Source organism: Eubalaena glacialis, chromosome 7 (assembly GCF_028564815.1).
Source record: "Eubalaena glacialis isolate mEubGla1 chromosome 7, mEubGla1.1.hap2.+ XY, whole genome shotgun sequence".
NCBI lineage: Eukaryota > Metazoa > Chordata > Mammalia > Artiodactyla > Balaenidae > Eubalaena > Eubalaena glacialis.
This window is the reverse complement of record NC_083722.1, coordinates 24,082,711-24,109,912: the sequence shown is the minus strand read 5'-3', so window position 1 is coordinate 24,109,912 and position 27,202 is coordinate 24,082,711. Positions and strand designations below refer to the sequence as shown.

At 55.2% G+C, this 27,202-nt stretch overlaps 3 protein-coding genes across 11 annotated transcripts; 2 read left to right on the top strand and 1 right to left on the bottom strand.

Moving 5' to 3' along the window:
- The first annotated feature begins 302 nt into the window (after positions 1 to 302).
- VARS1 (valyl-tRNA synthetase 1) lies at positions 303 to 14,535 on the top strand. Of its 4 annotated transcripts, none has more exons than XM_061196027.1 (30): positions 303 to 482; positions 678 to 1,099; positions 2,323 to 2,457; positions 2,553 to 2,691; positions 2,922 to 3,046; positions 3,129 to 3,216; positions 3,420 to 3,520; positions 3,656 to 3,783; positions 7,230 to 7,394; positions 7,641 to 7,722; positions 8,214 to 8,333; positions 8,418 to 8,526; positions 8,619 to 8,713; positions 8,953 to 9,043; positions 9,296 to 9,420; positions 9,505 to 9,608; positions 9,695 to 9,853; positions 9,968 to 10,058; positions 10,176 to 10,281; positions 10,367 to 10,437; positions 10,527 to 10,652; positions 10,960 to 11,064; positions 11,147 to 11,215; positions 11,305 to 11,383; positions 11,508 to 11,635; positions 12,029 to 12,184; positions 12,336 to 12,542; positions 12,626 to 12,737; positions 12,832 to 12,912; positions 13,002 to 13,151. In XM_061196027.1, the coding sequence occupies exons 2-30, from the start codon at positions 713 to 715 to the stop codon at positions 13,058 to 13,060; spliced, it is 3,543 nt and encodes a 1,180-aa protein (XP_061052010.1). In that variant the 5' UTR covers positions 303 to 482; positions 678 to 712; the 3' UTR covers positions 13,061 to 13,151. The 4 variants fall into 4 exon arrangements, with proteins under 4 accessions (XP_061052010.1, XP_061052011.1, XP_061052008.1 ...); XM_061196025.1 differs by adding an exon at positions 14,388 to 14,535 and having other exon boundaries at positions 305 to 482; positions 12,832 to 13,157; XM_061196026.1 differs by adding an exon at positions 14,388 to 14,535 and having other exon boundaries at positions 306 to 482; positions 3,132 to 3,216; positions 12,832 to 13,157.
- Positions 14,536 to 14,788: 253 nt separating this feature from the next.
- Positions 14,789 to 25,670, top strand: VWA7 (von Willebrand factor A domain containing 7). 5 transcript variants are annotated; one of them, XM_061196008.1, is made up of 17 exons: positions 14,789 to 15,001; positions 15,271 to 15,525; positions 15,851 to 16,132; positions 16,635 to 16,731; positions 17,351 to 17,461; positions 18,006 to 18,117; positions 18,232 to 18,401; positions 20,374 to 20,486; positions 20,955 to 21,071; positions 21,564 to 21,749; positions 22,214 to 22,346; positions 22,465 to 22,617; positions 22,728 to 22,820; positions 23,160 to 23,461; positions 23,541 to 23,680; positions 23,883 to 24,057; positions 24,163 to 25,670. In XM_061196008.1, the coding sequence occupies exons 2-17, from the start codon at positions 15,286 to 15,288 to the stop codon at positions 24,334 to 24,336; spliced, it is 2,598 nt and encodes an 865-aa protein (XP_061051991.1). In that variant the 5' UTR covers positions 14,789 to 15,001; positions 15,271 to 15,285; the 3' UTR covers positions 24,337 to 25,670. The 5 variants fall into 5 exon arrangements, with proteins under 5 accessions (XP_061051991.1, XP_061051992.1, XP_061051994.1 ...); XM_061196009.1 differs by having other exon boundaries at positions 17,922 to 18,117; positions 25,238 to 25,670; XM_061196011.1 differs by having other exon boundaries at positions 17,922 to 18,117; positions 25,157 to 25,670.
- SAPCD1 (suppressor APC domain containing 1) lies at positions 25,094 to 27,102 on the bottom strand. 2 transcript variants are annotated; one of them, XM_061196024.1, is made up of 5 exons: positions 26,767 to 27,102; positions 26,374 to 26,514; positions 25,782 to 25,877; positions 25,585 to 25,674; positions 25,322 to 25,490 (listed from the first exon to the last, which is right to left on the bottom strand). In XM_061196024.1, exons 1-5 carry the CDS (start codon positions 26,878 to 26,880, stop codon positions 25,395 to 25,397), a joined length of 537 nt encoding a protein of 178 aa, XP_061052007.1. In that variant the 5' UTR covers positions 26,881 to 27,102; the 3' UTR covers positions 25,322 to 25,394. The 2 variants fall into 2 exon arrangements, with proteins under 2 accessions (XP_061052006.1, XP_061052007.1); XM_061196023.1 differs by having other exon boundaries at positions 25,094 to 25,674.
- Between the last annotated feature and the right edge of the window lie 100 nt (positions 27,103 to 27,202).

Sequence of the window (27,202 nt, the reverse complement as noted above, 5' to 3'; positions counted from 1 at the left end):
CCAGGATCCTTCGCCAAATGGATCCCCGTCCGCGTCAGGGAACGCCCTCCCCGCCGCTTCCCCAGCTGCCCGCTCGGCACCGCCCTCCCGCCCGGCCGAGGACCCGCGCGGGGTGCCCGCGGCGGCGCCTGACGGGAGCGCGGTTCCTGGGCGCGTCGCCACCCCCCCACCCCGTGCCCGCGCCCCTCGCTGTTCCTCCGGAGCGCGGTCTGCGGTGGGCGGCGCGGTCCCCGGGCCAGGGTCGGGCAGGGCAGCGCCCGCACACGCAGGCCGGGCACGGCTGCCCCCGCCAAGACCCGCGGGCCCGGAAACGCTTGCAGTCACACGTGGGCGCCGACGGTCCGGGCTGCTGTCGCAGGGAGCTACGGTCGCCCCGACAACTGCCCGCCGGACTCCCCGGCTCCAGCCGCCAGGCCAGTCCAGCTTCGGCCGGCGCCCGGCTATGAGGTGGATACCAGGCTCAGTGTGACCACCTCCCTCCAGTACGTACATACAGCCCGAACCCGCGTCCTGCCGGCCGCTGAGGGGCTTCTACGAGCTTCCCACACTCCCCGAGGGCCCGCGGTCACGGGAAGTTCCCCACTGTCATTGCCACTCCGAGAGCTGGGTCCTCGGCTCTTGAAGTCCCGTCAGATTCCTGGATCCCTCGGTCTTACCCTGTCTCTCTTTCTCCTTAGGGTTTTTCCACCTCGTTCGGATCTCCTGCATAACCATGTCCGTCCTCTACGTCTCTCCTCACCCCGATGCCTTCCCCAGCCTCCGAGCCCTTATAGCTGCTCGCTACGGGGAGGCTGGGGAGGGTCCGGGATGGGGAGGAGCCCACCCCCGCATCTGTCTCCAGCCGCCCCCGACCAGCAGGACTCCCTTTCTGCCACCCCGCCTGCCCGCCCTGGAACAGGGGCCCGGTGGGCTCTGGGTGTGGGGGGCCACTGCTGTGGCCCAGCTGCTGTGGCCAGCAGGCCTGGGGGGCCCTGGGGGTAGTCGGGCAGCCGTCCTCGTCCAACAGTGGGTCAGTTACGCTGACACGGAGCTGATACCAGCTGCCTGTGGGGCAACGCTGCCAGCCTTGGGACTCCGAAGCTCTGGCCAGGACCCCCAGGTGAGAAGAAGCGCAGAGGGGAAGGGGGAAATTTAGAAGAAGGAAGCAAGACTTGGAATGGATGGTGAGCCAGGAAGACAGCATGTCAGACGTAGAAAAAGGTTGATCGTATTCCAGATTGCCACCTGATATGGTAACCTTGGGCAGGTTTCTTAAACTCTCTGAGCCTTGGTCTTCCTCTGTCTGTGAAAACGAAAATGGAGAACATGTTGAGAAGGTGAAAAGATGTGTGCAGAGCACATAATCTAGTGCCAGGTGCTTTAAAGTCTCAGAATAAGAGTTTGATGAATCTGAAACTGATGAGGTTAGTTAGAGGTTACTGTGAATTGTAGGCAAAGACTGGGTGAAGGAGAGATGAGGAGAGGTAGTCAGGCCTGGAGAGATGACAGTTGCTGGGAGAAGACGGAGGAGAAATGAAATGAGGAAGAAGGGAAGTAGGAGAAAGGAGAGATAATCACACCAGATTATAACTAAATTCTTCTTGAGTGGAGCTGTGCCTTACTACCCTTATAACACCACCTCATTGCAGAGTATTGAGCACATGGTGGATATTTAGTATTTTTTGAATGAATGAATGAATGAAATGAATATATGACTTAGATCCTGGTTTGCTCCCTCATATCCTGACTACCCTATCTAAATAGAGGCCCCCCCCCATTGGGATTCTCTCTCCCCCTCAGCTTCATTTATTTTTCTTCATAGCACTTAGGAAAAAAATAGGGTAATACATTATATATTTGCACATTTATTGTCTCCGCCCCTAGAATGTAAATTCCAACAGGTCAGGGGCTCCATCTGTTCATATTGTCTCCTCATTCATTAGAGAAGGCCTGGCATGCAGTAAGTACTTAATAAATATTTGTTGAAGCAGTTACTGTGTTGCCTCATGTAATCTTTAACTTCCTGTGCTTAGTATATTGTATCTGACATGTAAGTGTTCAGTAGGCAGTCCAGTGGTTAAGACTCCATGCTTCCAGTGCCTGGGGCGTGGGTTCGAGCCCTTGTTGGGGAACTAAGATCCCGCATGCTGCGTGGCATGGCCAAAAAAAAAAAAAGTGTTCAGTAGGAATTTATTGAATGAACGGGAAGTATTTTTATTACGATCATTTCAGTGAAGAAGAAACTGGTGATTTGTGGGAATGGAAGGAGGCCAAATGGATTGAGTGGGGGTGGGGATTGAGGTGGGCCGAGCCTTATCTCATACCCCTTTGCCCTCCTTTTAGGCTGCACTGGCGGCCCTGGGCAGGGCCCTGGGCCCCTTGGAAGAGTGGCTTAGGCTGCACACCTACTTGGCTGGAGAGGCCCCCACTCTGGGTGACCTGGCGGCTGTCACAGCTTTGCTGCTGCCTTTCCGTTATGTGAGTCACTGGGGCTTGGGGAAGAATGAGGGCAGGTTCCCTCAGACCTCACTATAGGGTGACTAAGGATAGTTCATTTCTTTTCCCCACCCCAGGTCCTGGACCCCTCTGCCCGCCGGATCTGGGGTAATGTGACTCGCTGGTTTATCACATGTGTCCAGCAGCCAGAATTCCGGGCCGTGCTGGGAGAGGTGGTTCTGTATTCAGGGGCCAGGCCTCTCTCCCAACAGCCAGGTGAGGAAGGATGGAGGGTGGGAGCGGAGGGGTTCCTCTGGGGCCTTTCATGCAGCTCACTTTCTTTTCTCTCTTAGGAATAGCAAAATCACTGGGACAGGAGCTGGGCGGGGGTAGGTGGGAGGTCGGCATGGGGGAGCCTTTGGGCAGCTGAAATAGGCCATCTGAGACGTAATAGCACTATTCACAGAGGGTCCCCAGCAGGTCTGCATTTCTATGCCTCTTTCCAGGCTCTGAGGTCCCTGCACCCCCAAAGACAGCTGCTCAACTCAAGAAAGAGGCAAAGAAACGGGAGAAGCTAGAGAAATTCCAACAGAAGCAGAAGGTCCAACAGCAGCAGCCACCCCCTGGGGAGGTGAGAGGCTGGTGGAGCTGGATGGAGGGTTGGTGCCATGGTGAGCGGCTGATATCTGGGTCTATATCCTTTCCCTCCCAAGCAGAAGAAACCAAAACCAGAGAAAAGGGAGAAACGGGATCCTGGGGTCATTACCTATGACCTCCCAACCCCACCTGGAGAAAAGAAAGGTACTAGGAGGAGGAAGAGAGACCTCCACTCTTCACCTCCACCCTCCTTGTCTCTTCTCTTTTTACCCCTTTTGCTCTGTCCTTGCTCCCACTACTTTGCTTAGTGAGGGTTTGCAGAGTCCCAGGTCCTTCTCTGCTGGCCCCTCGTCCCCTTCCCAGCTGCTCCCAGCCTCAGCTCTGACCCTTCCCTTCCTCCCCCTCAGATGTCAGTGGCACCATGCCTGACTCCTACAGCCCTCAGTACGTGGAGGCTGCCTGGTACCCTTGGTGGGAGCAACAGGGCTTCTTCAAGCCCGAGTACGGGGTGAGTGGGCACTGCTGCCCAGGCCTGGAGGGGATGGGGGCGGGGAAGGACAGGGCTGAAGGATACATTGCCTGGGAGCAGACCAGAAGAGGTGACGTGAGGCCTTAGTAAGTACCCATCCTTCCTCCCCGTCAGCGTTCCAGTGTGTCAGCACCAAATCCTCGGGGCGTCTTCATGATGTGCATTCCACCCCCCAACGTGACAGGCTCTCTGCACCTGGGCCACGCGCTCACCAACGCCATCCAGGACTCCCTGACCCGATGGTGAGCTCCCATCCTCTCCTCCAGCTGGTTCCCTCTGCCTTCTCTGGCTCCACACTCCTGTGGTTCCCTTCTCTTTGCCGACTGGGGCCCTCAGCTCTGCCCCCTGGTGGTGCTACACTTCTCTCTGGGTCACTCCCATCTGATGACTTAGCATCCTCTCCTGGTCAAGTAACCAGCACTTCCACTTGCAAACTCTTTTCTCTTGCCACTAAAAATAACATTATTTTGAATTTAGCAAGAAATACATGAATATATTCTTGTAAGAAATTTTAGCTTCAAGTTTCCTCGACCACCCTCCTCCAGATTTATTCCCTCCTAAGAATTAGCACACATCATTGTTATCACTTGGATGTGTATCTTTCCAGACCTTTCCTATTTGCTTACATGTACATGTAGCCATAAAGATGTGTAGTTTTCCTTTTGGGAAATGGGTTTTTCTTCTCTGTAACATAAAGGGCTCACACCAAACTTGTTATTTTACAACTTTTTTCTTACCCTTAACAGTTTATCGTAGAGATTTTTCCTTGTCCTTATATGTAGACTGACTTCATTCTCCTTCATTGCTCCTTAGTGTGGCTCTACATAATGGTGTCACTTTTTTATTAATGGTTGTTCCTAATTTTTCTCTGTTGAAAACTGCTGGAATGCACATTTCCTATACATGCTTTCTCAAGCTCCTGTGGAAGCATGTCTCTGGCGTAGATACCAAGAAGTGAAATCTCTGTGTCCAAGGGGCATGCCTTTATCGAGTACAAATAGAAGCTGGCAAGTTGCCCTCCAAAATGGCTTTACCAGTTTATACTCCATGAGTTGCATGTGAGGTGTGCCCCTGGCCAACCCTGGACATTATCTGTCTTTGTTCTGCCAATCTGATGGGGGGAAAATGGTTATTTCTGTTACTGCTGATTACTAGTGAGGCTGTGTCTCTTCATGTATCCTGGCCAGTCAGGTTTCCCTTTATATGAATTGTCTGAACCTATTGTTTGCCCATCTTTCTATTGTTCTTTGTTTGTTTGTTTACTTTTTTAATTGTTTTGTCAGAAGATTCTTTATAGAGTCTATGTATACATTCTGGCTATTGATTTTTGTTGTTGTTGTTATATATGTTATAAACATTTTCTCCTGTTCTAGCACTTGAGTTTTTTCCCCCACTGCTAATATTTTGATTAGTTAACAACCACAAAGGCTAATATTTCAGGTGACGAATTTCTTTTAAAAAATATTTTAAAACAGCATTTTATCTATTGAAACTAGGGTTTATTTATTATATTTTAAATTTTGAGAAGTTCTTCTAGTGTCCTACTTAACTCAATTAATTTGGTCAAAAATATTTACAGGACATAACTATGTGCCAGCTCTGCTCAGGGCACTGGGATACATCAGACTTAGCATTTTGCAAGGAATTAAGAGTTGGAAAAACAGAGTTGTGTTAAATACGTATAGTATATAACAGCCAGATTATTTACGTGAGGAAAGGTTTAACACTTCTTACAGAACGCTTAAGGTAGCAACGTTTTTTTCTAATGAGCATGGTTTAAATCAAATATTAGAAACTCCCATTACTTAACTGGAATAGATTCATGTCAGTGTTTTAGAATCACAAATAACGTGAAATACAGCCATAAGTATCTCCAGTAAGATATAAAAATGAAATGAAAGTGACTATCTACCTATGTTTTTTCCTTTTTCTTCTTCTAGCAGAGAATAGGGTGTTTTTCTACAAATATCCATGACATTTTATTGATTTTTTTTTTTTTGGCCAAATTTATATGCTCCCCAAGAGATACTTTTAATGAAATAATATTTTTATCTTCCTCTCTCATGCTTGATTTCTTTAATAGTATTGTTTAACAACATCTTGAAAAGGTCAGAAAATGTTCATATCCATTACAGCATATAAGAATATCTGTGATCTGTAAGAGAATGGAGTTGCTACAGTCCTGTCCCCAAGGAGATCTAAACCCAGTGGGGGTAAACAGACTGATAAAGTAATGGATATAATGCCGTTTGATGAGTCATTGAAAATAATGTATGAACACAGTGTTTCTGTATTTTTATAGTAATTTTCTCTCCCCTACTCCTTTTTTTAAACGTTTCATTTTTTAAAATTAGTTAGTTAATATTTGGCTGCGTAGGGTCTTCGTTGCTGCATGTGGGCTTTCTCTAGTTGCGGCGAGCGGGGGCTACTCTTTGTTGTGCTGCGCAGGCTCCTCATTGCGATGGCTTCTCTTGTTGCGGAGCACAGGCTCTAGGCGCGTGGGCTTCAGTAGTTGTGGCTCGTGGGCTCAGCAGTTGTGGCGCACGGGCTTAGTTGCTCTGCGGCATGTGGGATCTTCCCAGACCAGGGCTCGAACCCATGTTTGCTGCATTGGCAAGCAGATTCTTAACCACTGCGCCACCAGGGAAGTCCCATAAACATGTATCATTTTTTAATAACAATAGTAATAGCTGACAATAATAATAGCTTAATTTGGTCCTCTCTCCTACTTTAAAATGTACTTCTCAAAGGTCACCAAAGAGTTCGTTACAGTTTAATGCTTTATGGGCCACATCAGCACAGAGCTTGATTAAGAGTAAACTACATTTACTTGTACCAGAATATGGTAGGTGAAGACTCACGATACTACCATCTCTTATTTCTCTAATTCATCCCCTGATTAATTCCCTGAAATATTACTAGCTTCCAGTCATTTTCTCCAAAATAGTCTAGTCCTTGCATTTCAACTTAGAGATTTTATTTTTCTGAGGTTTTATGTTTTAACCTAGTCAGTTTACCAATGTTCTTTGACTTAATCTTTACTATCTTGTTAAAGAAAATCTCTCCTGCCTCCAAGTTACAAACATGATCACCTATTATTTTCTTCTTTTTTTTAATTTTTGGAAATGATACCATTTTCTAATGCTTTTCTCATAGTTTTGTTTTCTTAAGTTGAGGGTTTTTCTTTTTAACTAAATTAAAATTAAACTAAATTTAGATTTTAAAGTAAGTAAGTTTATTTTTGTGGCTATGGGGAAGTAGGGCGATTTTTCCAACCAATTAGCTAGTGTCCCAAACAAATTTATTGAATAGTTTGTCCTTTCTCCACTGATATGAAATGCCACCTTTAACAAATACTAAATATGCTTGAATCTGTTTCCAGTCACTGTTTTGTTTCCTTAATCTATAACTTTGTTCCTAGTTCCTGTGAAAACTTCTTTTAATAATCATAACTTTCTCATATGTGTTGATATCTAGCTGGGCGAGAGCCTCCTCTTTGTCCTTCTTTTGCCAAATTGCCTTGGCTGTCCTCACACATCTCTGCCTGACAATGATTTTAGAGTTGGGAGAGTCCTGCCCCATCGCCCCTCTCTTTCTCGAGTTCACCGACTGCCTGCCTGGAGTCCCTTCCTCCTTCGGGGCAGCTCTACCGCCCGCTCACCTCTGCTCCTCCGTGCTCCTCCCACAGGCACCGCATGCGCGGGGAGACCACCCTGTGGAATCCTGGCTGTGACCACGCGGGCATTGCCACCCAGGTGGTGGTGGAGAAGAAACTCTGGCGCGAGCAGGGGCTGAGTCGGCACCAGCTGGGCCGAGAGGCCTTTCTGCGGGAGGTCTGGAAGTGGAAGGAGGAGTGAGTGCAGCGTCCCTGCAGGCATCACAGCCCTGCTTCCCTGTCCCCTGTCCAGATAAGATCTCTGTCACCTGCAACCTGGCTGCAGGGTCAGACCCTCCCACAGAGGCTGAGGGTCATTTGGCCCCAGGGCCCACGTCCATTTCAGAGGGATGAATGATCCCCACATTCTGCCCCATTAGCTGCCTGATGTCTCCCTCCAGCCCAGGCCTGATTGCTGATCCCGGCCTGTCTGTCCGCTTCCAGGAAAGGTGACCGGATTTACCACCAGCTGAAGAAGCTTGGCAGCTCCTTGGACTGGAATCGAGCCTGTTTCACCATGGATCCTGTGAGTAGGAGTAGGGGCGGGTCTCGGGGCTGGGGTAGGAGTAGGAAGCTCTCCACAGAAGAGAGCATATGCCCAGGGCCCTCCCCCAGGAGGTGGCCCACTCATAGGAAACCACTAGGGCTCAGCTGCAAATGCCACTTTCTACCCCGTGTCATGGCCCTTTGTGTTACCTGTCACCCACCTTAGGAGCTCAGATTCCTTCCAGTGGCACATGATGGGGCCTCACCCTCCCCTGGAGCCTGAACCCCCAGGATTTTCTGCACTAGCACCTGTCCCTAGCTGAGTGGTTTCCCTGTCATCTCCAGTATCACCAGGCTGTTGCCGATCTGTGTTCCCATAGTGCCCTCTCCCCCTCAAGAAAAGTACTTCTCTCCTCTAGCCCCTAAAGGGGTCTGTGTGCCGGGCAGTGGGGCTCTGGGCCGGCCAGGTCTCACTGGCCCCTGCTGCCTTGACACTGAGGCCCATCTCTGGCTCCCCCTGTTCCCCCCTAGAAACTGTCAGCAGCCGTGACGGAGGCCTTTGTCCAGCTCCATGAGGAAGGAGTCATCTACCGTAGTACCCGCCTTGTCAACTGGTCCTGCACCCTCAACTCTGCCATCTCGGACATCGAGGTGTGCCCCTTCCCTCCCCGGCTCTCCCCATCTCCACCCCCAGCCCCAGCCCCTGGGCCACTCTTCTTAATCTCCGCCTCACAGGTGGATAAGAAGGAGTTGACAGGCCGCACCCTGCTCTCTGTGCCTGGCTACAAGGAGAAGGTGGAGTTTGGGGTTCTCATCTCCTTTGCTTACAAGGTCCAAGACTCAGGTAGGAGCCAGGGGCACCAGGGTCCTGGGCTGGGTTGGCTGGGGGGCGGGAAGAGCCCAGCGCTGAGCCCACAAGGCCTCCTGTCACCCCAGACAGCGACGAGGAGGTGCTGGTGGCAACAACTCGGATTGAGACGATGCTGGGAGACGTGGCCGTAGCTGTGCACCCCAAAGACCCCAGATACCAGGTGTGGTGGTGTGCTGCCCGCAGTTGGGGGGTGAATGCTGGCTGAAGCGGCCCCCACGCTACGTGGGGGGGATGGGCGCTGAGACCTCCGGCTGATGAGAGAAATTGGATCAGAAACTCATCCGCTGGCTGTTTTCTGGCCGTGTAGATGGAACTTGGGTGTTAGGAAGCCAGGACCCTGCGTAGGAGGGAGTCAGGCCCAGCCCTTTGTGCGTTTTTGGCATCTTCCTCTGTCCCCAGCACCTGAAGGGGAAGAGCGTGATCCACCCATTCGTGTCTCGGAGCCTTCCCATCGTCTTCGATGATTTTGTGGACATGGAGTTTGGCACAGGTGAGCGCAGGGCTGTCCTGTGGGGAGAGGAAGGAGCCATGAGGCACACTCCTGCTGTGCATCTTCCCTCTCAAAGAAAAAAATAAGCTTCACCTGAGCAGGCAGGAGTTGGGCTGCTTCTCAGGGGACTGTGTGAGGGGGATGGGGGACAGGGGTGGTCTGAGAGCCACATCCATCGGCAAAAGGGGGGTGCGTGTGGGCAGAGACTCTTCTGAGTCCCTTGTGACCCTGGCACCCCCACATACACCCCAGGCGCGGTGAAGATCACCCCTGCACATGACCAGAATGACTATGAGGTTGGGCAGCGGCATGGGCTGGAGGCCATCAGCATCATGGACGCCCAAGGGGCCCTTGTCAACGTGCCCCCACCTTTCCTGGTGAGACTGCCTGGGGCGTGGTGGCTGGCTCAGGAGACAGCGGGGTACCTGGCACGGCCGTGACAGAGCCTGTCTCCCATCCAGGGCCTGCCCAGGTTTGAGGCCAGAAAGGCAGTGCTGGCGGCGCTGAAGGAGCGGGGACTGTTCCGTGGCATTGAGGACAACCCCATGGTGGTGCCACTTTGCAAGTGAGGGTGGAGGCCAGGGAAGGGGGGAGGGGATGGGTTTCTCGGGGTGCTCACCACCCAGCCTCCCCACCCACATGTACCTGCAGCCGCTCCAAGGACGTGGTGGAGCCTCTCCTGCGGCCGCAGTGGTACGTGCGCTGTGCGGAAATGGCCCAGGCCGCCAGCGCTGCTGTGACACGGGGCGACCTCCGCATCCTGCCCGAGGCCCATCAACGGACGTGGCATGCCTGGATGGACAACATCCGGTGCGTCAGGCCCCTCGATGTGGGGAGGGTGACCGGGCGAGGGGCCGAGCGGGGCAGAGGCTGGTGAACCTCCTGCCCTTCCTTGATTCCCTCTCCTCCCCATGCCACTTGCAGGGACTGGTGCATCTCCCGGCAGCTGTGGTGGGGCCATCGCATCCCAGCCTACTTCGTCACTGTCAGTGACCCAGCTGTACCCCCAGGGGAGGTGAGAACTGGGCCAAGGCTGGGTACTGGCACATCTTGGGGGGGCTCTGGGTTCATTGGATCTTGGTGGGGGGACAGGCAGAGGTGCCCCCTTGGATACTCACTCCACCTGTGGCAGGACCCTGATGGGCGGTACTGGGTGAGCGGGCGCACTGAGGCCGAGGCTCTGGAGAAGGCAGCCAAGGAGTTTGGAGTGTCCCCTGACAAGATCAGTCTCCAGCAAGGCAAGGCGGGGCCTTGGGGTGGGGGCAGAGGGGGGCTGATCCTCACTTCTACCCCGTCTGACCTCTGACCTTTGGCGCCCCTCAGATGAAGACGTACTGGACACCTGGTTCTCCTCTGGCCTCTTCCCCTTCTCCATCCTGGGCTGGCCCAACCAGGTACATTCCCGGGGCCAGCACAGGGTGGGGTGGGAGTCTTGGGGGTGGGTGCTTGGCTCCCCATCACTCACGCCCTGCTCTGCCCCCAGTCAGAAGATCTGAGTGTGTTCTACCCGGGGACGCTGCTGGAGACGGGCCATGATATCCTCTTCTTCTGGGTGGCCAGGATGGTCATGCTTGGCCTGAAGCTCACTGGCAGGCTGCCCTTCCGAGAGGTGTGGAGACTGCTGAGACCCCTCCCGCTGTCCCCTCCCTCACCCGGGCAGCTGTGGGTGGGCCTGGCCAAGGAGGCTTGTGGGGTCTCAAAGCCAGCCTGGGCTCCACTAGGTGATTCTGCACCCCAGCTTCCTAGAGGAGGGAGCGCCTCTAATTCACACGAAGGCACTGAAGGGGCTGGCAGGGACACCGAGGGGCCTGAGGTTCAGAGGGGGGCAAACCAGAGGTAGGGGTAGGGGGACAGGCATTGGGGTCTAGGTGGGGAGACATCCCCACAGGCCTTCCCTTCCCTTCTCTTCCTCGCAGGTCTACCTCCACGCCATCGTGCGGGATGCCCACGGCCGGAAGATGAGCAAGTCTCTAGGCAACGTCATTGACCCCCTGGACGTTATCCACGGAGTCTCTCTGCAGGTGGGGCTGGGCGCGGGCTCAGGCCAGGAAGGGCTGTGGGGTGGTGGCCGCGGGCCCCTGACTACTCCCACCTCACCCTCAGGGCCTCCACGACCAGTTACTGAACAGCAACCTGGATCCCAGCGAGGTGGAAAAGGCTAAAGAAGGGCAGGTACAGAGGGTGGGCCCGGGGCTGGAGTTTGGGCAGAAGGCAGGCGAGGCTGGCTCAGGACGCTCCCCCTGCTCTCTCCTCCCCCGCAGAAGGCAGATTTCCCGGTGGGGATCCCCGAGTGTGGCACCGATGCTCTCCGGTTTGGACTGTGCGCCTACACGTCCCAGGGTACGGCTCCCCAAACCTGTCTCAGCTGCATCCTTCCTCCTTCCCTGAGGCACCCCTCTCTCCTCTGCCCTGGGCGTGAGCTGGGAGGGAGAACGGTGTGGACTCACACTTCACCTCCACCCAGGCCGTGATATCAACCTGGATGTGAACCGGATATTGGGATACCGCCATTTCTGCAACAAGCTCTGGAACGCCACCAAGTTTGCCCTCCGTGGCCTTGGGAAGGATTTTGTGCCTTCACCCACCTCTGAGGTGAGGGCCTGGTGGGCGCGAGGTGGGCAGCACCCACACAGGTTGCATCGTTGCTATCAAGCACGGCCCATGCTGTGTCAGGATTGTAGCCACAGAGTCAGGAAGCCCGGCTCCTGCCCCCAAGGAGCCTCTGTCTAGCTGGGGGGACAGAAGGATATAGGGACAGATTGTCATCAGGGGAGCCTCAGGCACTGTGGTCCTCCCACAAGGTGGAGGGGGGCCTGCCCCTTCTCCCCCAGGTACTGGGCACATGGTGGTTGCTTTGGACCCATCAGGCTCCTGGAATGCAGATTTCCCCATGGTTCCCGTTCCCATGGGGTTCTGGCTCCCCTCCCCCTGGGAATATGGTGGGCCCCCCCCCCCCCCCCGCCTGATATGGTGCTTCCCCCCAAGCCTGGAGGCCGCGAGAGCCTAGTGGACCGCTGGATCCGCAGCCGGCTGACTGAAGCTGTGAGGCTCAGCAACCAAGGTTTCCAGGCCTACGACTTCCCAGCTGTCACCACCGCCCAGTACAGCTTCTGGCTCTATGAGCTCTGTGACGTCTACCTGGTGAGGAGGAGCCGAGGGGCCGGGGCGCACAGAGCCCTGGGTTGGCATGAGCCCTGAGCCAGCCTGTCCCCCTCCCGGTCCTCACCAGTTCAACGAGGGCTGGAGGCTAGGCCTTCCCCAGCCCTGAGCCCTGTGCCTCCCCCTCCCCTAGGAGTGCCTGAAGCCTGTGCTGAATGGGGGGGACCAGGTGGCGGCCGAGTGCGCCCGCCAGACCCTCTACACCTGCCTGGACGTCGGCCTGCGGCTGCTCTCGCCCTTCATGCCCTTTGTGACCGAGGAGCTGTTCCAGAGGCTGCCCCGGCGGACGCCACGAGCTCCGCCTAGCCTCTGCGTTACCTCCTACCCGGAGCCCTCGGAGGTAGGGGGATGGCCTGGCGCGGGGCTCCGGGGAGCTCTGCAGAGCCAGCCCCAGCTTCCCTCACCCCCTCCTCCACCCCACAGTGCTCCTGGAAGGACCCTGAGGCAGAAGCCGCCTTCGAGCTGGCCCTGAGCATCACTCGAGCCGTGCGCTCCCTGCGTGCCAACTACAACCTCACCCGGATCCGGCCCGACTGTGAGCCTCAGGCCCCGTGTGCCCCGTCCCCTCAGCCCACTCTGGGACCAGTGTCCAGTGTGGCTGTCTCGTCTCCTTTCTCCCTTCCACGCAGGTTTCCTGGAAGTGGCTGATGAGGCCACAGGCGCCCTGGCGTCAGCAGTGTCCGGCTGTGTGCAGACACTGGCCAGCGCGGGTATAGTGGCTGTCCTGGCGCTGGGGGCTTCTGCACCCCAGGGCTGCGCTGTGGCCCTGGCTTCTGACCGCTGCTCTGTCCACCTGCAGCTGCAGGGGCTGGTAGACCCGGCCCGGGAGCTGGGCAAACTGCAGGCCAAGCACGATGAGGCGCAGCGGCAGGCCCAGCGTCTGCGGGAACGCCGCGCCGCCTCGGGCTACACTGTCAAGGTGCCCCTCAAAGTCCAGGAGGCGGATGAAGCCAAGGTGTGTGGTGTGGGTGGGCATTTCCTTCCCCATTTCCCACCCCATCACTCCCTCCACCATCAAACCCCCTCCTGCGTCTGCTCTGCCGGGCCCCAGGCAATCCATGGAGGAGCAGGTGGGACCACGTAATCCCTCCTCTTACACATGAAGAACAGCCAGGGCAGGGGCACAGTCCAGGGTCACACAGCAAGTTGAAGATGGAAGCAGACCATCCATCCATCCTTTCTCCCAGCCAGACCCCTCGTGCACCACTCGGTTCCCAGAACTTGGCATCCACGTGCCGGGGGGCTGGGATCGGGACTGACCCAATGCAGTCAGGAAGCTTAGCAGATCACCTGGGACCCCTCCAGGGAGGAGCCATGGGGTAAACCACAGGGACAAAAAGAGAAACATGAGTGGAGGCTAAGAGTTACAGAGCCTTGGCGGCTGAGCAGGGTTGTCTCACGTGATTGTCCCAGTAGCCCTCTCATGGCAGGGCAGTATTAGCAACACCATTTTCCAGATGAAGGCTAAGGGCCCCTCAGAGTCTCTGTTCCTAACCACTGTGCTCTACTTCCCCAGTCATTGGCTGGGGCTTAGCCACTGGGTGGCACACATGAGCTCTGAAGCCCCTTTGTCTTTGGGAACAGACCACTCTGGGAAAAGACAGGACCCAGGAGACCAGTGATGGTGGAAGAGAACAGGGAGGTGGGGAATTAGGGGGAAGCAGGCTAGCCAAGCACACAGTTCCCCCAAACTACTCCCTGCCCATGGTCCTCACCCATCTTTCCAACTCTGACCCCTCTGCTCTTTTTTTTTAATATATAAATTTATTTATTTATTTTTGGCTGCGTTGGGCCTTCGTTGCTGCGCACAGGCCTTCTCTAGTTGCCGCGAGTGGGGGCTACTCTTGGTTGCGGCGCGCAGTCTTCTCGTTGCAGTGGCTTCTCTTGTTGCAGAGCTCGGGCTCTAGGCGCGCGGGCTTCAGTAGTTGTGGCACGTGGGCTCAGTAGTTGTGGCTCACGGGCTCTAGAACGCACGCTCAGTAGTTGTGGCTTACGGGCTTAGTTGGCTCCGCGCCATGTGGGATCTTCCCGGACCAGGGGTCGAACCCGCGTCCCCTGCATTGGCAGGCGGATTCTTAACCACTGAGCCACCAGGGAAGTCCCTGACCCCTCTGCTCCTGTGGGTATTTGGGGTTCTCTTCTCTTGGCCCTGGGTCTCACCACTCACCCCCTTTTCCACCCTCAGCTCCAGCAGACAGAAGCAGAGCTCAGGAAGGTCGATGAGGCCATCTCCCTATTTCAGAAGATGCTGTGATACACCCAGCTCCAACCCTCATAACTCCCAGTGTTCCACCATGGGGATGGCAGCAATAAAATATTTTGCCACAAAACCATCTCTTGGCTGTGTGTGGTGGGGCTGGGGAGGGGGTGCTGAGGGGCTGGGTTCCTGAATCCTCAGGGGCGCCAACGTGAACAGGAGGGCAGCAGGCTGGGCGTGAGGCACTGGGTCCTGGCGGGTAGAGAGGTGCGTCTCTCTGGGTCTGGCCCTGGCCCCGAGCCAAGCCTGAGTCACGCTGCTAGCTCCCTCCTCCTCCCGCTGCCTCCTCCTCCCAGCTCTTCACTCACCTCCGCACTGCGGCCAGCCATCCAGCCGTGGGAGGCCCGCCCTGGTGCTGGCTGCTGCTTGTGGCCTTGGGCAGGCCTCAGTAGAGGGGCCAGGGGCTGCCTGTCCTGCCCGCAGCCTGCCGGGGCCTCCCTCTCCCTCTCTCCACTGAATCCGGCCTAGGTTAATTATAACTCTGACCTAAGTGCCCTGTGACACCCTGCCCCCACGGCCCTGCCTGGAGACCCAGCAACCAGGTAGGGGAGAGGCCTAGAGAGGAGACTTCCTCTGCATGGGGGTGTTAACCGAGGGGTGTGGGGTGCGGTGCTGGGGGAGGAGCCTCAGACCCTTCCCCTGCAGGTGAAGTCCCTATTGGTCTGAGAGGCCCTCAGGTTGTCTGGATGATTGAAGGGAGAGGGCGGGGAAGCCAGTTAAGGGGCCAAAGCGGGTGCCCATGGAGACAGAGCCAGGCCTGCCCTGAAATCTCTGCTGCTTCCTGCTCTCTCGAGAGCCTTCTGTTCCCCAGGTCCATGTCTCAGCTATGCTCCCCACGGACGAGCCCCTGTCCCACCTGGGCCCCTCACTGCTGCTGTTGCTGCAGCTGCAGCTACTGCTGCCCCCCGCATCTGCCTTCTTCCCCAATATCTGGAGCCTCCTGGCTGCCCCCGGCTCCATCACCCACCAGGACCTGACCGAGGAGGCGGCACTCAACGTCACCCTGCAGCTCTTCCTGGAGCAGCCGCCCCCAGGTCGGCCCCCCCTTCGCCTTGAGGACTTCCTGGTGAGCGTCCCTGGGTCCGGTCACATCCCAGGTAGATTCCCCCATTCTGGGGGACTTCTACTACTTGAGGGTCCTGCTTGCCCAGAGAAGGGACCCCACGCACACATTCCCTCCTCCCCTCCTGACAGCAACAATACCCAGGAGTCCTGGTCCTGCAATCAGGAGTCCCCCTCCTTAGGAATGTCCAGGATTGCCCCTCCGTTGTAGGGCCCAGCACCCTCAATTCCTGCCACACCCAGCCTTGAGTGACAGAGTTGAGGAAATGTAGGCAGTGGTCCGATCCAAGGGGCTTCCCTGGAACCCCTGCCCCCTACCACCCTCCCAGGGCCGCACCCTCCTTGCCGACAACCTCTTTGCCGCCTACTTTGGACCTCGATCTCCTTCCCGGCGGTTCCGAGCAGCCTTAGGAGAGGTGTCTCGTGCCAATGCCGCCCAGGACTTCCTGCCGACTTCCAGGAATGACCCTGACTTGCACTTTGATGCCGAGCGGCTGGGCCAGGGGCGCACACGCCTGATGGGAGCTCTAGGGGAGACTGTGGTGGCGGCCAGAGCCCTTGACCACACCCTGGCCCGCCAGCGCCTCGGGGCTGCGCTTCATGCCTTGCAGGTGAGGACAGAGTTGGGGGGGGTCACGGTCAGAGGGGTCTTCGTTTCCAGTCTTCCTGTCTCCCGAATGGTGCCTCCTTAGCCATGCCTCCCCCTACTCTAGAAGGGGCTGGGGCGCTGCTTGCCAAGGCCCTGGGGCTATTCCCTAGTCCCCGCCTCCAAACTGGCAGCTTCCTGTGGGAACAGCCGGGAGGCATTGGCGGCTGGAGCAGGTGAGTGAGAGAGGGCGGCGCTGAGGTCAAGAGGTGGGCCGTGCAGGCCACTGAAAGGCCTCTGGCTGGGCTCTGAGTGAGATGGGAAGAAACGTGGGAGACTCCCACTTCGGCAAAGCTCTATTCTGGGCAAGGGAGAGAGCAGTGGAGGGGACTTGGGGTGTCTGAAGGAGTAGCAGGGTGGGAGGAGGCTTTCAGGCTGGGGAACTGGGAGGAGGGGGGAGTTAGGGCTGGAGACCGTGAGAACAGTGAGCTAGTGCTTCTTCCCCTTCTCCTTTCTCTTGGGACCAGGATTTCTACAGTCACAGCAACTGGGTGGAACTGGGGAAGCAGCAGCCACACCCTCACCTCCTCTGGCCAAGGCAGGGGCTGCGGAACCTGGCACAAGGTACGGCCAGGACCCCACTGGTAAGGGTGAGCCCACAGAGCCGCCTCTCAGCCCATCCAGCCACCACCTCACATCCTGGGGTCAAATAGGATGCGACATGGCTTCATCTCTGGAACCACCTGTGCGGTCCCTCGGTTCAGCCAAAGGCCAGTCAGCTGCTTCCCCAAGGTCACGCAGCAGAGGACAGAGCCAGGACCAGATCTGCAGACGTCAGGGAGTTCTCTGTCTTTCATGCGGCTTCCTCCCCCCGCTGGATCACACGGGGCTTTCTCTCTCAGTCCCCTCATCCTTCCGACTGAACTGTGACCCGGAAGCTGCCTCCTGTCTAGTACAGGTTCACTTCCTGTCCACAGCTCACAGAGGGCACACTCCCGTAGGATTGGTCCCCCCCACACTTCCGGGTTTTCTAGCACAGTCCCAGTCTCAAATATTAAGTCTCATTGCCAGCCATGAGCTCCAGGTTTTAGTTCAGAAAGCCTGGAAGGGTACCTGCAAAGGGTACCTACGGGCTTTCGCCTTGTTCCAGTCGAGAGGAAAAGCTGAAGAAGTTTGGGTGGACAGGGATAAAGGTCAGGGGCAGCAGAATCTTGGGTGCTAGACCCCTGCCCTCTCTTCCCAGTGGGCGATCCTACCTGCTCCGACTGTGAGGAGTTGAGCTGCCCTGGGAATTTGCTGGGCTTCACACTCCTCACCTCTGGCTACTTTGGAACTCATCCCTCCAAACCTCCAGGTACCAGACAGGAAAGCCCCCAGAAGTAAGGGGAGAAAGTCACTTCCTCTCCCCTGACCCTCTCCCTAGGGACCTCAGTCCTGTAGCCCTTGTCCTATTTCCTATGGCATCACTTCTTGGAAGAAGGAGAGGATGCTGGGAGGGGGGCGGGTGGAGGAAGGTCCACTGAGGTGGCCATGATTGTTGGGGTGGTGGGAGCAGCTTCTTATACTGCCGATAAGATTTCAGTGCCCGAGGGCAGTTTTTGGGGACTAACCGGAGGGATCAGGGGATCCACCATGTGCTGTGGTAACTAATCATTCCAGATTTACTCCAGATTTGCCCTCTACAAAGTATCATAATTTTCTGCTTATCCTTTGCTGAGGAGTGAGAGGGTCAGGGCAGGTCAGAGAGGGCCTCGTTTTATTAGGAGGCAGTGGGTTTTTTACCTCCACCCTCCAGATCCCTTTCCCCAACCCAGGGAAATGTAGCCATGGGGGCCATTTTGACCAGAGCAGCTCCCAGCCACCACGGGGAGGCATCAACAAGGATAGCACATCCCCAGGCTTCTCCCCCCACCACATGCTGCACCTCCAGGCCGCAAAACTGGCCCTTCTGGCCTCCATCCAGGCCTTCAGCCTCCTACGAAGCCGCCTGGGAGACAGGGGTTTCTCCAGGTGAGTGGCCTCCTGGGGATGGGCTCCTTAATAGGTAGGTGCTCCAGAGTTGAGAAACCAGGGGCTGGGGACAAGTGTGCAGACCCTTCACTGTATCTCTGGCCTGCTTCCCAGGCTGCTGGACATCACCCCAGCCTCCAGCCTGAGCTTCGTCCTGGATACCACAGGCAGTATGGGCGAGGAGATCAACGCTGCCAAAATCCAGGCTCGCCACATTGTGGAGCAGCGACGGGGTGGCCCCATGGAGCCCACCCACTATGTCCTGGTGCCTTTCCATGACCCAGGTAACTGGGGTCTGGCTGGAATAGTGGAGGGAAGTCCAGGGCAAGGAGTAAATGCCACTGGTAGGGAAGTGGGCCTAATAGCTTCACTTCCATAATAAAATGGAGGCACTTCCTAGGGTCCTGAGTGAGTCTTTACTGGTACTTGTGTGCATATAGGAAACAATCAGCCACTTCTTCCACTGATTCCAACATGACAGCACTTTCCATATGAGTTTAATCATTATGGGTGCTTAGGCAGGTAGCCTCTGCTTTCTTAGGCTTCCATTCTAATAAGTCATTTTCAGTTCTCTCCATTTCCTGTAGACAGAGGTTGGGAAGAAGATGGTGGGGGGTTGGTGGGCCCAGGCCTCTGTGAAATGTCTAAGACAGCTAGTTACATCATATTCCTTTCCCCGCTAAATAGAAGTCAGATCATCTGGCCTGGGTTGACCAGCACTTACTGTGTGTACTTAGGCTGATTGTTTAACCTCTCTTTCCTCAATTTCATCATCCATAAAATGGATTAGTACTTGCCTTATCCTACCTATCTCCCAGGGTAGAAATGATCATCAAATAAAATTTGGATTGAGAATTCCCTAAGGGCAGGGTTTGAGTCTGATCTGCCTATATAAAGCTCATAGTAGCTGACATTCAAAAGGGGTTTATCACATATTTGATAAAGGTACGAGTAAGTGAATAATTAAGAATTTAGCACTTATTATGTGTCAAAGCACTATTCTAAGATTTACAAAATCAACTCGTTTAATCATCCCAATAACCCTCTCTGAGGTAAGTACTATTATTTCTCTCTCTTTTCTGTGAGGAAACTGAGGACCCAGTTTTTTTTGTTGTTGTTTTTTAGTTGAAGTATAGTTGATTTACAATGTTTCAGGTGTCCAGCAAAGTGATTCAGTTATATATATTCTTTTTCAGTTTCTTTTCCATTATAAGTTATTACAAGATATTGAGTATAGTTCCCTGTGCTATACAGTAGGTCCTTGTTGGTTATCTATGTTGGCTTTTTTTTTTTTTTTTTGGCTGCATTGGGTCTTCGTTGCTGCGCGCGGGCTTTCTCTAGTTGCGGCGAGTGGGGACTACTCTTCATTGCAGTGCGTGGGCTTCTCATTGCGGTGGCTTCTCTTTGTTGCAGAGCACAGGCTCTAGGTGCACGGGCTTCAGTAGTTGTGGTGCGCGGGCTCAGTAGATGTGGCTCGCAGGCTCTAGAGTGCAGGCTCAGTAGTTTTGGCGTGCGGGCTTAGTTGCTCGGCGGCATGTGGGATCTTCCCGGACCAGGGGTCGAACCCGTGTCCCCTGCATTGGAAGGCAGATTCTTAACCACTGAGCCACCAGGGAATTCCCCCCAGTTGTTTTTTTTTTGTTTTTTTTTTTAATATGTGTTCCAGTCACTCTGTACTTTTTTTTTTTTAATTAATTAATTTATTTTTTGGCTGTGTTGGGTCTTCGTTTCTGTGCGAGGGCTTTCTCTAGTTGTGGCAAGCGGGGGCCACTCTTCATCGCGGTGCGCGGGCCTCTCACTATCGCGGCCTCTCTTGTTGCGGAGCACAGGCTCCAGATGCGCAGGCTCAGTAGTTGTGGCTCACGGGCCCAGTTGCTCCGCGGCATGTGGGATCTTCCCAGACCAGGGCTCGAACCCGTGTCCCCTGCATTAGCAGGCAGATTCTCAACCACTGCGCCACCAGGGTAGCCCCCCCCCCCGAGTTGTTTTTTATACTTACACATATACCCAAAAAGGCCCACTCAGGACCACAGGAAGTGCCACCATTTTGTGAGGAAATGAGGTCCACTTTCCCACCAGAGGTACCTAGCCTCTGCCTTGTTCTACCCTGTCAGTATAAATATAAAGGAATATTGTTATCTCAATACTTGTCCACCCAAGGAGCACAGCGGGGCCTCTTGACTGGGGAGATGCCCGTGGGTGGGAATGAGGGGAGCCCTCCTCTCACTTATCTCAATCTCCTTTCTCCTTTCCCAGGGTTTGGCCCTGTCTTTACAACCAGTGACCCTGACAGCTTCTGGCAACAACTCAATGAGATACATGCCTTGGGAGGTGGAGATGAGCCCGAGATGTGCCTGTCAGCCCTGGAGGTCTGCCCTCCCCACCCCTTCCCTTCTCCCCCCACCCCTTTCCAGGCCCCACCATCAAGGGAACTAGAGCTTCCCGGGGACCTCATCTCTCCACCCCATCTTCAGAACCTAGTCCCATTCGCTTCACTCCAGGTTCCAGGGCCATATTGCCTTCTACTCTGCCCTCCCTTGCTCTGCCCATTCCCCTACTCCCGCCATTTTTTTAAAAATTTATTTGGTTGCGCCAGGTCTTAGTTGCGGCAGGCGGGCTCCTTAGTTGCGGCTTGCGGGCTCCTTAGTTGCGGCAGGCGGGCTCCTTAGTTGTGGCATGTGAACTCTTTGTTGCGGCATGCGTGTGAGATCTAGTTCCCTGACCAGGGATCAAACCCCGGCCCCCTGCATTGGGAACGTGGAGTCTTATCCACTGTGCCACCAGGCAAGTCCCACTGCTGCCATTTTTTAACACCAGTTTTTTCCCTCCCCTGCCAGCTGGCCCTGCTGCACACACCTCCACTCTCAGACATCTTCGTCTTCACTGACGCCTCCCCCAAGGATGCCTTTCTCACCAACCGGGTGGAATCGCTGACTCAGGAGCGGCGTTGCAGAGTAAGCATAGCTGGTGGGAGACTCAATGTTAGCCACCCAGGGATGTGGGAAACTGCAGGACAACTCTCATTACAAGGGTCACACTCACACTAGGGTGGTTAAACCAGACTTGGCTTGGGGGTGGGAGAAGCGGACCATGAGTATAACATTTCCAGATCCCTTTAACAATACTAAAGAGTGGGAGGCCCTACCCTTAATGATGCTGAATTCTTATATGAATCTGCCCCCAATAAACCGTTTGAAGAACTGGAGATTTGGTTGCCAAAAATCCACTATGTGGATGACGTATGGTGACAGTTACAGGGAATGGCAACTTCTAATTGAAGCCCAGGGGTTGCGTCATTGGGAGACCCTGCTGTAGCAGCCAGAGGGTAGACAGAGAATTTACCACCAATCATCAGCTCTGTAGAAAGCTTGAGCACAGGAGATCCTTATTTACAATGGTAGATGGCAAATGGAAACTTCAAGTACTGGCCTTTCTTCCGGGCACAGGTCACATTCCTGGTGACTGAAGACCCATCTAGGGTTCAGGGCCGACCTCGGCGTGAGGTCTTGTCCCCTCTGCGTTTTGAGCCATATGAAGCAGTGGCGCTGGCCTCAGGAGGAGAGGTGATCTTCACCAAAGACCAGTACATTCGGGATGTGGCAGCCATTGTTGGGGACAGCGTAGCTGACCTGGTAAGTGTGGGGGCTCAGCTCAGAACTGAGGGGATGATGGTGACACTGCATTTCTCTTTCTTGTAGGAGAAAGCAAATGGCTCCCATTGCTGAGTTGCCATTCTAGGCAGAGGGTGGGAAAGGAAGTTTCTCCCCCTCTGAGATCCACAGCTACCCACCTTCTACACTGCTCCTTCCATATTAGTACTACCACCCCCAGTCTTGGCCTCCAGTATTCTGTCTTCGCGGCTACTCTAGGAAGTCCTGCCATCTTTTAAGGGGGGCAAGAAGTGGTTGCCTCATCCTTAATTCCTTGCCTCCAGCTTTGTCATTGACCATAGCTTCATCCCTGGTCCTTCCTCTCTCACTGGTATCCCATGTGTTACTTAGTTTTTTTCTGTCTCTACCTTTCTTTCTCCTGTCTTTGTTCCCACCTCATTCCATGCCTTATCTTCTCCCCCATTTTTTGGTCCTGCCCCCTCAAGGTGACCCTTCCCCTGGAGCCTCCTGTTGTGGTGCCTGAGAGGCCACTTGTGTTCAGTGTGGATGGGCTGCTCCAGAGGGTCACAGTCCGGATCCATGGGGAGGTCAGCAGCTTCTGGATCAGAAACCCTGCAGGTACTTCCACGTGTGTGTCTCAAGGCAGAGGCAAGAATGGAGACTGGAGAATGAGGGGTAATGTACTAAGGGAAAGGAATTCTCCTGTGACAATCTCTTGCCCCCAATACCCATCCAGGGGTCTCCCAGGGCCAGGAGGAAGGTGAGGGGCCTCTAGGTCATACTCGCCGCTTTGGGCAGTTCTGGATGGTGAGCATGAATGACCCCCTGCAGACAGGAACCTGGGAGATCCAGGTCACAGCCAAGGGTACCCCCCGGGTGAGAGTGCAAGGTAAGGAGGGAGATATTCCTGGGAAAGGAAGGGGAGACTGCAGAGCTCAGAGAGCAATATCAGTCACGTTCATCTCTGGAAGGTCTCTGACTGCCTTCGCCCTCCCTCAGCCCAGACCTCCCTGGACTTCCTCTTCCACTTTGGGATCCCCAGGGAGGATGGACCCCACCCTGGCCTCTACCCCCTGACTCAACCAGTTGCAGGTACATCTGTCCCCACCCCTAACTTGTTTTGTGTATATATATAAATTATATATATAGCTTTTCATTGAGTTATAACATTTAATAAGGTGCACTAAACTTCAGTGTACAGCTGGGTGGATTTTATATAATAAAAAATAACCGTCATTCAGTTCAAGCTATAGAACATTTCCAGCATCCCAGCACTCCCTCCTGGCCCTCCCCATCAATACCCATAGAGGTAACCCCTTTTCCCCATCCATACCCCCCAGAGCTAACCCCTATTCAAAGCCGTTCATGCTTTTCTCCCTGTCTCCAAACCTCACGCAGACCACTGTTCTTTTCTCCCCTCCCCTGTCCCAGGTCTCCAGACCCAGCTGTTGGTAGAAGTGACAGGGCTGGTCTCCAGAGGAAACCCTGGAGATCCTCTGCCGCATTTCTCCCACGTCATCCTTCGAGGGGTCCCGCACGGTGCCGAGCTGGGCCGGGTGCCTTTGGAGCCCATGGAACCCCGCGAGCGAGGTCTCCTTGCTGCCTCGCTACCACCCACGCTTCTGTCCACCGCGGGACCCTTCTCTCTGGAGCTGATTGGCCAGGACGGAGTGGGGCAGGGCCTGCACCGGGCGGCCCCCCAGCCCTGTGCTGTAGTTCCTGTCCTTCTGGAGGTGAGATGCCAGCGGAAGGTGCGGCTGCGGCTGGAGAACAGGGCCTGCTGCTCCTCCCCTGACCGGCCCTCCTCCGCAGCTCAGTGGTCCCCCGGGTTTCCTGGCGCCGGGCACCAAGGCCCCGCTCAGCCTCCGCATCGCCAGCTTCTCGGGCCCTCAGGATCTCGATCTTAGGACATACGTCAACCCCAGCTTCGCTCTCACCTCCAACCTCTCCAGGTGAAGCCCCTGAAACCTCCTGCTCCCTTCTTGTCCCATCTTTCTATTCCCAGGGCATGGGATCTGGTACTCGCTCCTCTGGCCCTTTCAAATTGGCGCTCAGATTCCTCGCTCCCCTCCCAGCCTGCACTTGGCTCCACCCCTTGGCTCTCGGCCATTCGGAGCCTGCAGCTTCAGCCGGACTTCGGCATCCACTCCCCAGGGTTCACCTGGAACAGAACGAGTCCGCCTGGGGGTGCCTGTGGCTGAAGGTACCAAACACAGCCGCCTCAGACTCCGTGGTGATGGTGACTGTGACCGCGACGGATCGAGAAGCCAGCACAGTGCCCCCGACCCATGCCTTCCTCCGGCTCCTGGTGCTGGGCCCTGCCCCGCAGGTGAGGTGCCCCCACTTTCCATTGCACGATAGGCAGGGTGAGGGGAGGGCGGTGCAGGCTTATTTGGGTGCAGCCACCCTGACAGCCTCTCCCTCTTCTCCCCAGGACCAGCTCCCTGCCCCTGTCCACTTGACTGACCCTGTCCTCACAACCACCAGCCCTGCCTTTCATCTTTCCACTTTGGTGACTCCGGGCAGGGCTGGGGGAGGGCTGGTGGGCAACCCCTGGTGGGGCACAGTTGGAGCAGTGCTGCTCCTGCTAGGCCTGGCCTCCTGGTGACACAACAGCCCCTAGAGGGATGGGTCTCCGGCACTGTTTGCCATCTTGCCCCATTGGTAAGAAGGTAACATGGGCCTCCGGACCCTACCTCTCCCAGGTGGGATGGAGGTTTTCCTTCTCATGCACTTGTCCCTTTCCAAGATTGGGATAGAGGGCAATGGATTTTCCCACAATGCACTCTCCCTAACCCTTGTGGGTAACAAACCAGACTCATTTTTGGAGAAAGTTGCTTTCCATTTCTCTGTAGCATCTTTTTTTTTTTTTGGCTGCGTTGGGTCTTTGTTGCTGAGCACGGGCTTTCTCTAGTTGCGGCGAGCGGGGGCTACTCTTGGTTGCGGTGTGCGGGCTTCTCATTGCAGTGGCTTCTCTTGTTGCGGAGCACAGGCTCTAGGCGCGCGGGCTTCAGTAGTTGTGGCTTGCGGGCTCTAGAGCACAGGCTCAGTAGTTGTGGCACACGGGCTTAGTTGCTCTGCGGCATGTGGGATCTTCCCGAACCAGGGCTCGAACCCGTGTCCCCTGCATTGGCAGGTGGATTCTTAACCACTGCGCCACCAGGGAAGCCCTCTGTAGCATCTTTATTTCACTAATTATTCATACTCTCCCAAGCTCAGGTAGAGGGGAAGATACATGGGGCAGTGACTAAGATTGTAAGTGGGGAGGAGGGTACCCCACCTCCTACCGAAATGTGTTTTTTATAGAATTGCTTTTATTGAAATTCTGGAGACGCTTCTATTTTATTTTTGAAATTCTGGAGATGCTTATATTTTATTTTTGTATTTAAAGTTGAAGGACAGTGCCAATAAACATGTCTTCTCCCCAGAGGGATTGCAAAGATAGATCACTTATGCACATCATATAGGGAAGAGTGAGAGCGTAAGATACCAAAAAGATGAAATGGAAGTTTTCAGGAGTGGAGAAGAAACTTCACACCAAGATGTCTGGATTTCAGTTGACCCGCCACCTGGAGCCATTCAGCTATTGAGTCAAGAAGCAGAATAAGGAGGCTGGGGGTTCTGACTCAGCCTTGCCAGCACAACTGAGGGGAACCAGAGGAGACCTTAGACACGGGTAGGGCCCCTCCGTCCACTGGGGCAGCCTGGCTGAGCCATCTCCCCCTTTGGCTGAGTGACTCCTTTCTGCTGCCTTGACACCACCTGGAGAAGAGGAGGGAGACAGTCTGGGTGTCTGTGCCCTCCCTCCCACTGAGGGCCAGGGCTTCCGCCCTCCCTCCACTCCTCTACTGCTTACATGTTGCTGCCACACGTTCTGCTTCCTTGGCCTTCCCTGCCAGTCCTGGGTGGCGCAGGAACTAGCTTTGTTCAGGGGATGCGGGGACAACTGGGTGGGGTGGGGGGGGGAATTCGCTGTTTTGTTAGACCAGTGCTGACCCCAAGTCCCCTCTTTACCCTCACTTCCCAAGAGTAAACTAAAAACAATAAACTCACCTTCCCCTGAATCAGGTTCTGCAAACAGATGTTCACCTTTTGAATATGGGCTAACTGGGGGCCACCAGGCTCTGAGTGTAAATCTGCTGGAAAATTCTAAAAGGAGGAGTTAGAGGCAGACAACGTGGTGAAAACTCGAGTACCATCTTCCACTCTTCTCCTGTCACCACAGGTCATTCCTCTCCTCCATCTGGATCCCCTCATCCCAATTCCCTGCCAGGCAGGTGGGAAATTCCAGTACTCTCCACTCCATCTCTTTAATAGTCCAGTTCCTCCAACCCCCTCACATAGCATAGTACCCGCTTTCTCTATTTGGATCCTCCCTGTCCATCCCTGACTCACTGGAACAATCCAGACCACTCCCCCATCTCCATGGAGTGAGCCAAATTGTGTCCCTCTGAATGGAATGCAGACCAGCCTCCTCTAGGCCCAACAATGAACCGACCTAACACTTGGTGGCATCCTGTCATTACAATGCTGCTTCCAACTGATGATCCCTCTCCATTAACTCCTGCCTTTCCAGGATGGTGTCAGGCTGTGTCCACATGTCCCTGCTACCCCTGCCCCCACATACCGTGGGTCAGCCCCATACCTCACCAAGGGCCCCCAGATATAGCTGCTGTTGCTGGGCCTCCCTCAGACGGCCCTCATACCAGGCCTGGCTATGCTCCAGCAGCTCCAGCCCCTGCCACAGGGCATCCTGTTCCCGCTCCAGAGCCTGCATCCTCTGCAGCTGAAAAAGGCAAGAAGCAGAGGCTGACTCACTCCACAGCAGGGTTCTGGGCCATGCATGGCCCTTACTCTTAACCCCTGGTTCAGTTCACTATCTGGTCACTGAGTGTGAGCCCAGACTGGCCACTGAGGACCTGGAGGGCGAGGGAAAGCAAGGGGCTGAACTTACGAGTCCTCAAAATTGAGTGGAATTGCAGGAGACTGATCTAGGGAGAGGGGCTTCCCCGGGACCTCTTGCGGGACTGATACTCACCCAGAGGAAGAAGCGCTGGGCCCCTGGGTCTTGGCGGCTTGTCTCCAGTGGCAGCAGCAGAACCGTGTAGGGGGCCTGCACCAGGGGCAGCCCACCAGGACCCCGGCTCCCCATGGCTCTGAGGTGGGAAGGGTGGAGCCACACCCACTGGTGCAGGGCTGGTCCCTCCCTTTCCCCCAGCCTTGCACCGGTCCTGCCTAGTCTTTCAGCCTCCCAGAGCCCTTCCTGCTGGGTCTGTCTCAGGCTGAGGTGTTCCTACTTTGAGGGGAAAGAACATCTCCCTTGGGCTCCTGTCTTCCCTCTCATCTGTTTTTGTAGGGTCTGTTCAAGTGGTTGGTTCTCATAAGGTCCCCCTGGGTAGAACCCGAGGGCCTCCCTCCAGCAGTGATACTTTATTTTTAATGAGGCAGGGCAGGTTCTTCTGTGGCCTGCTGCT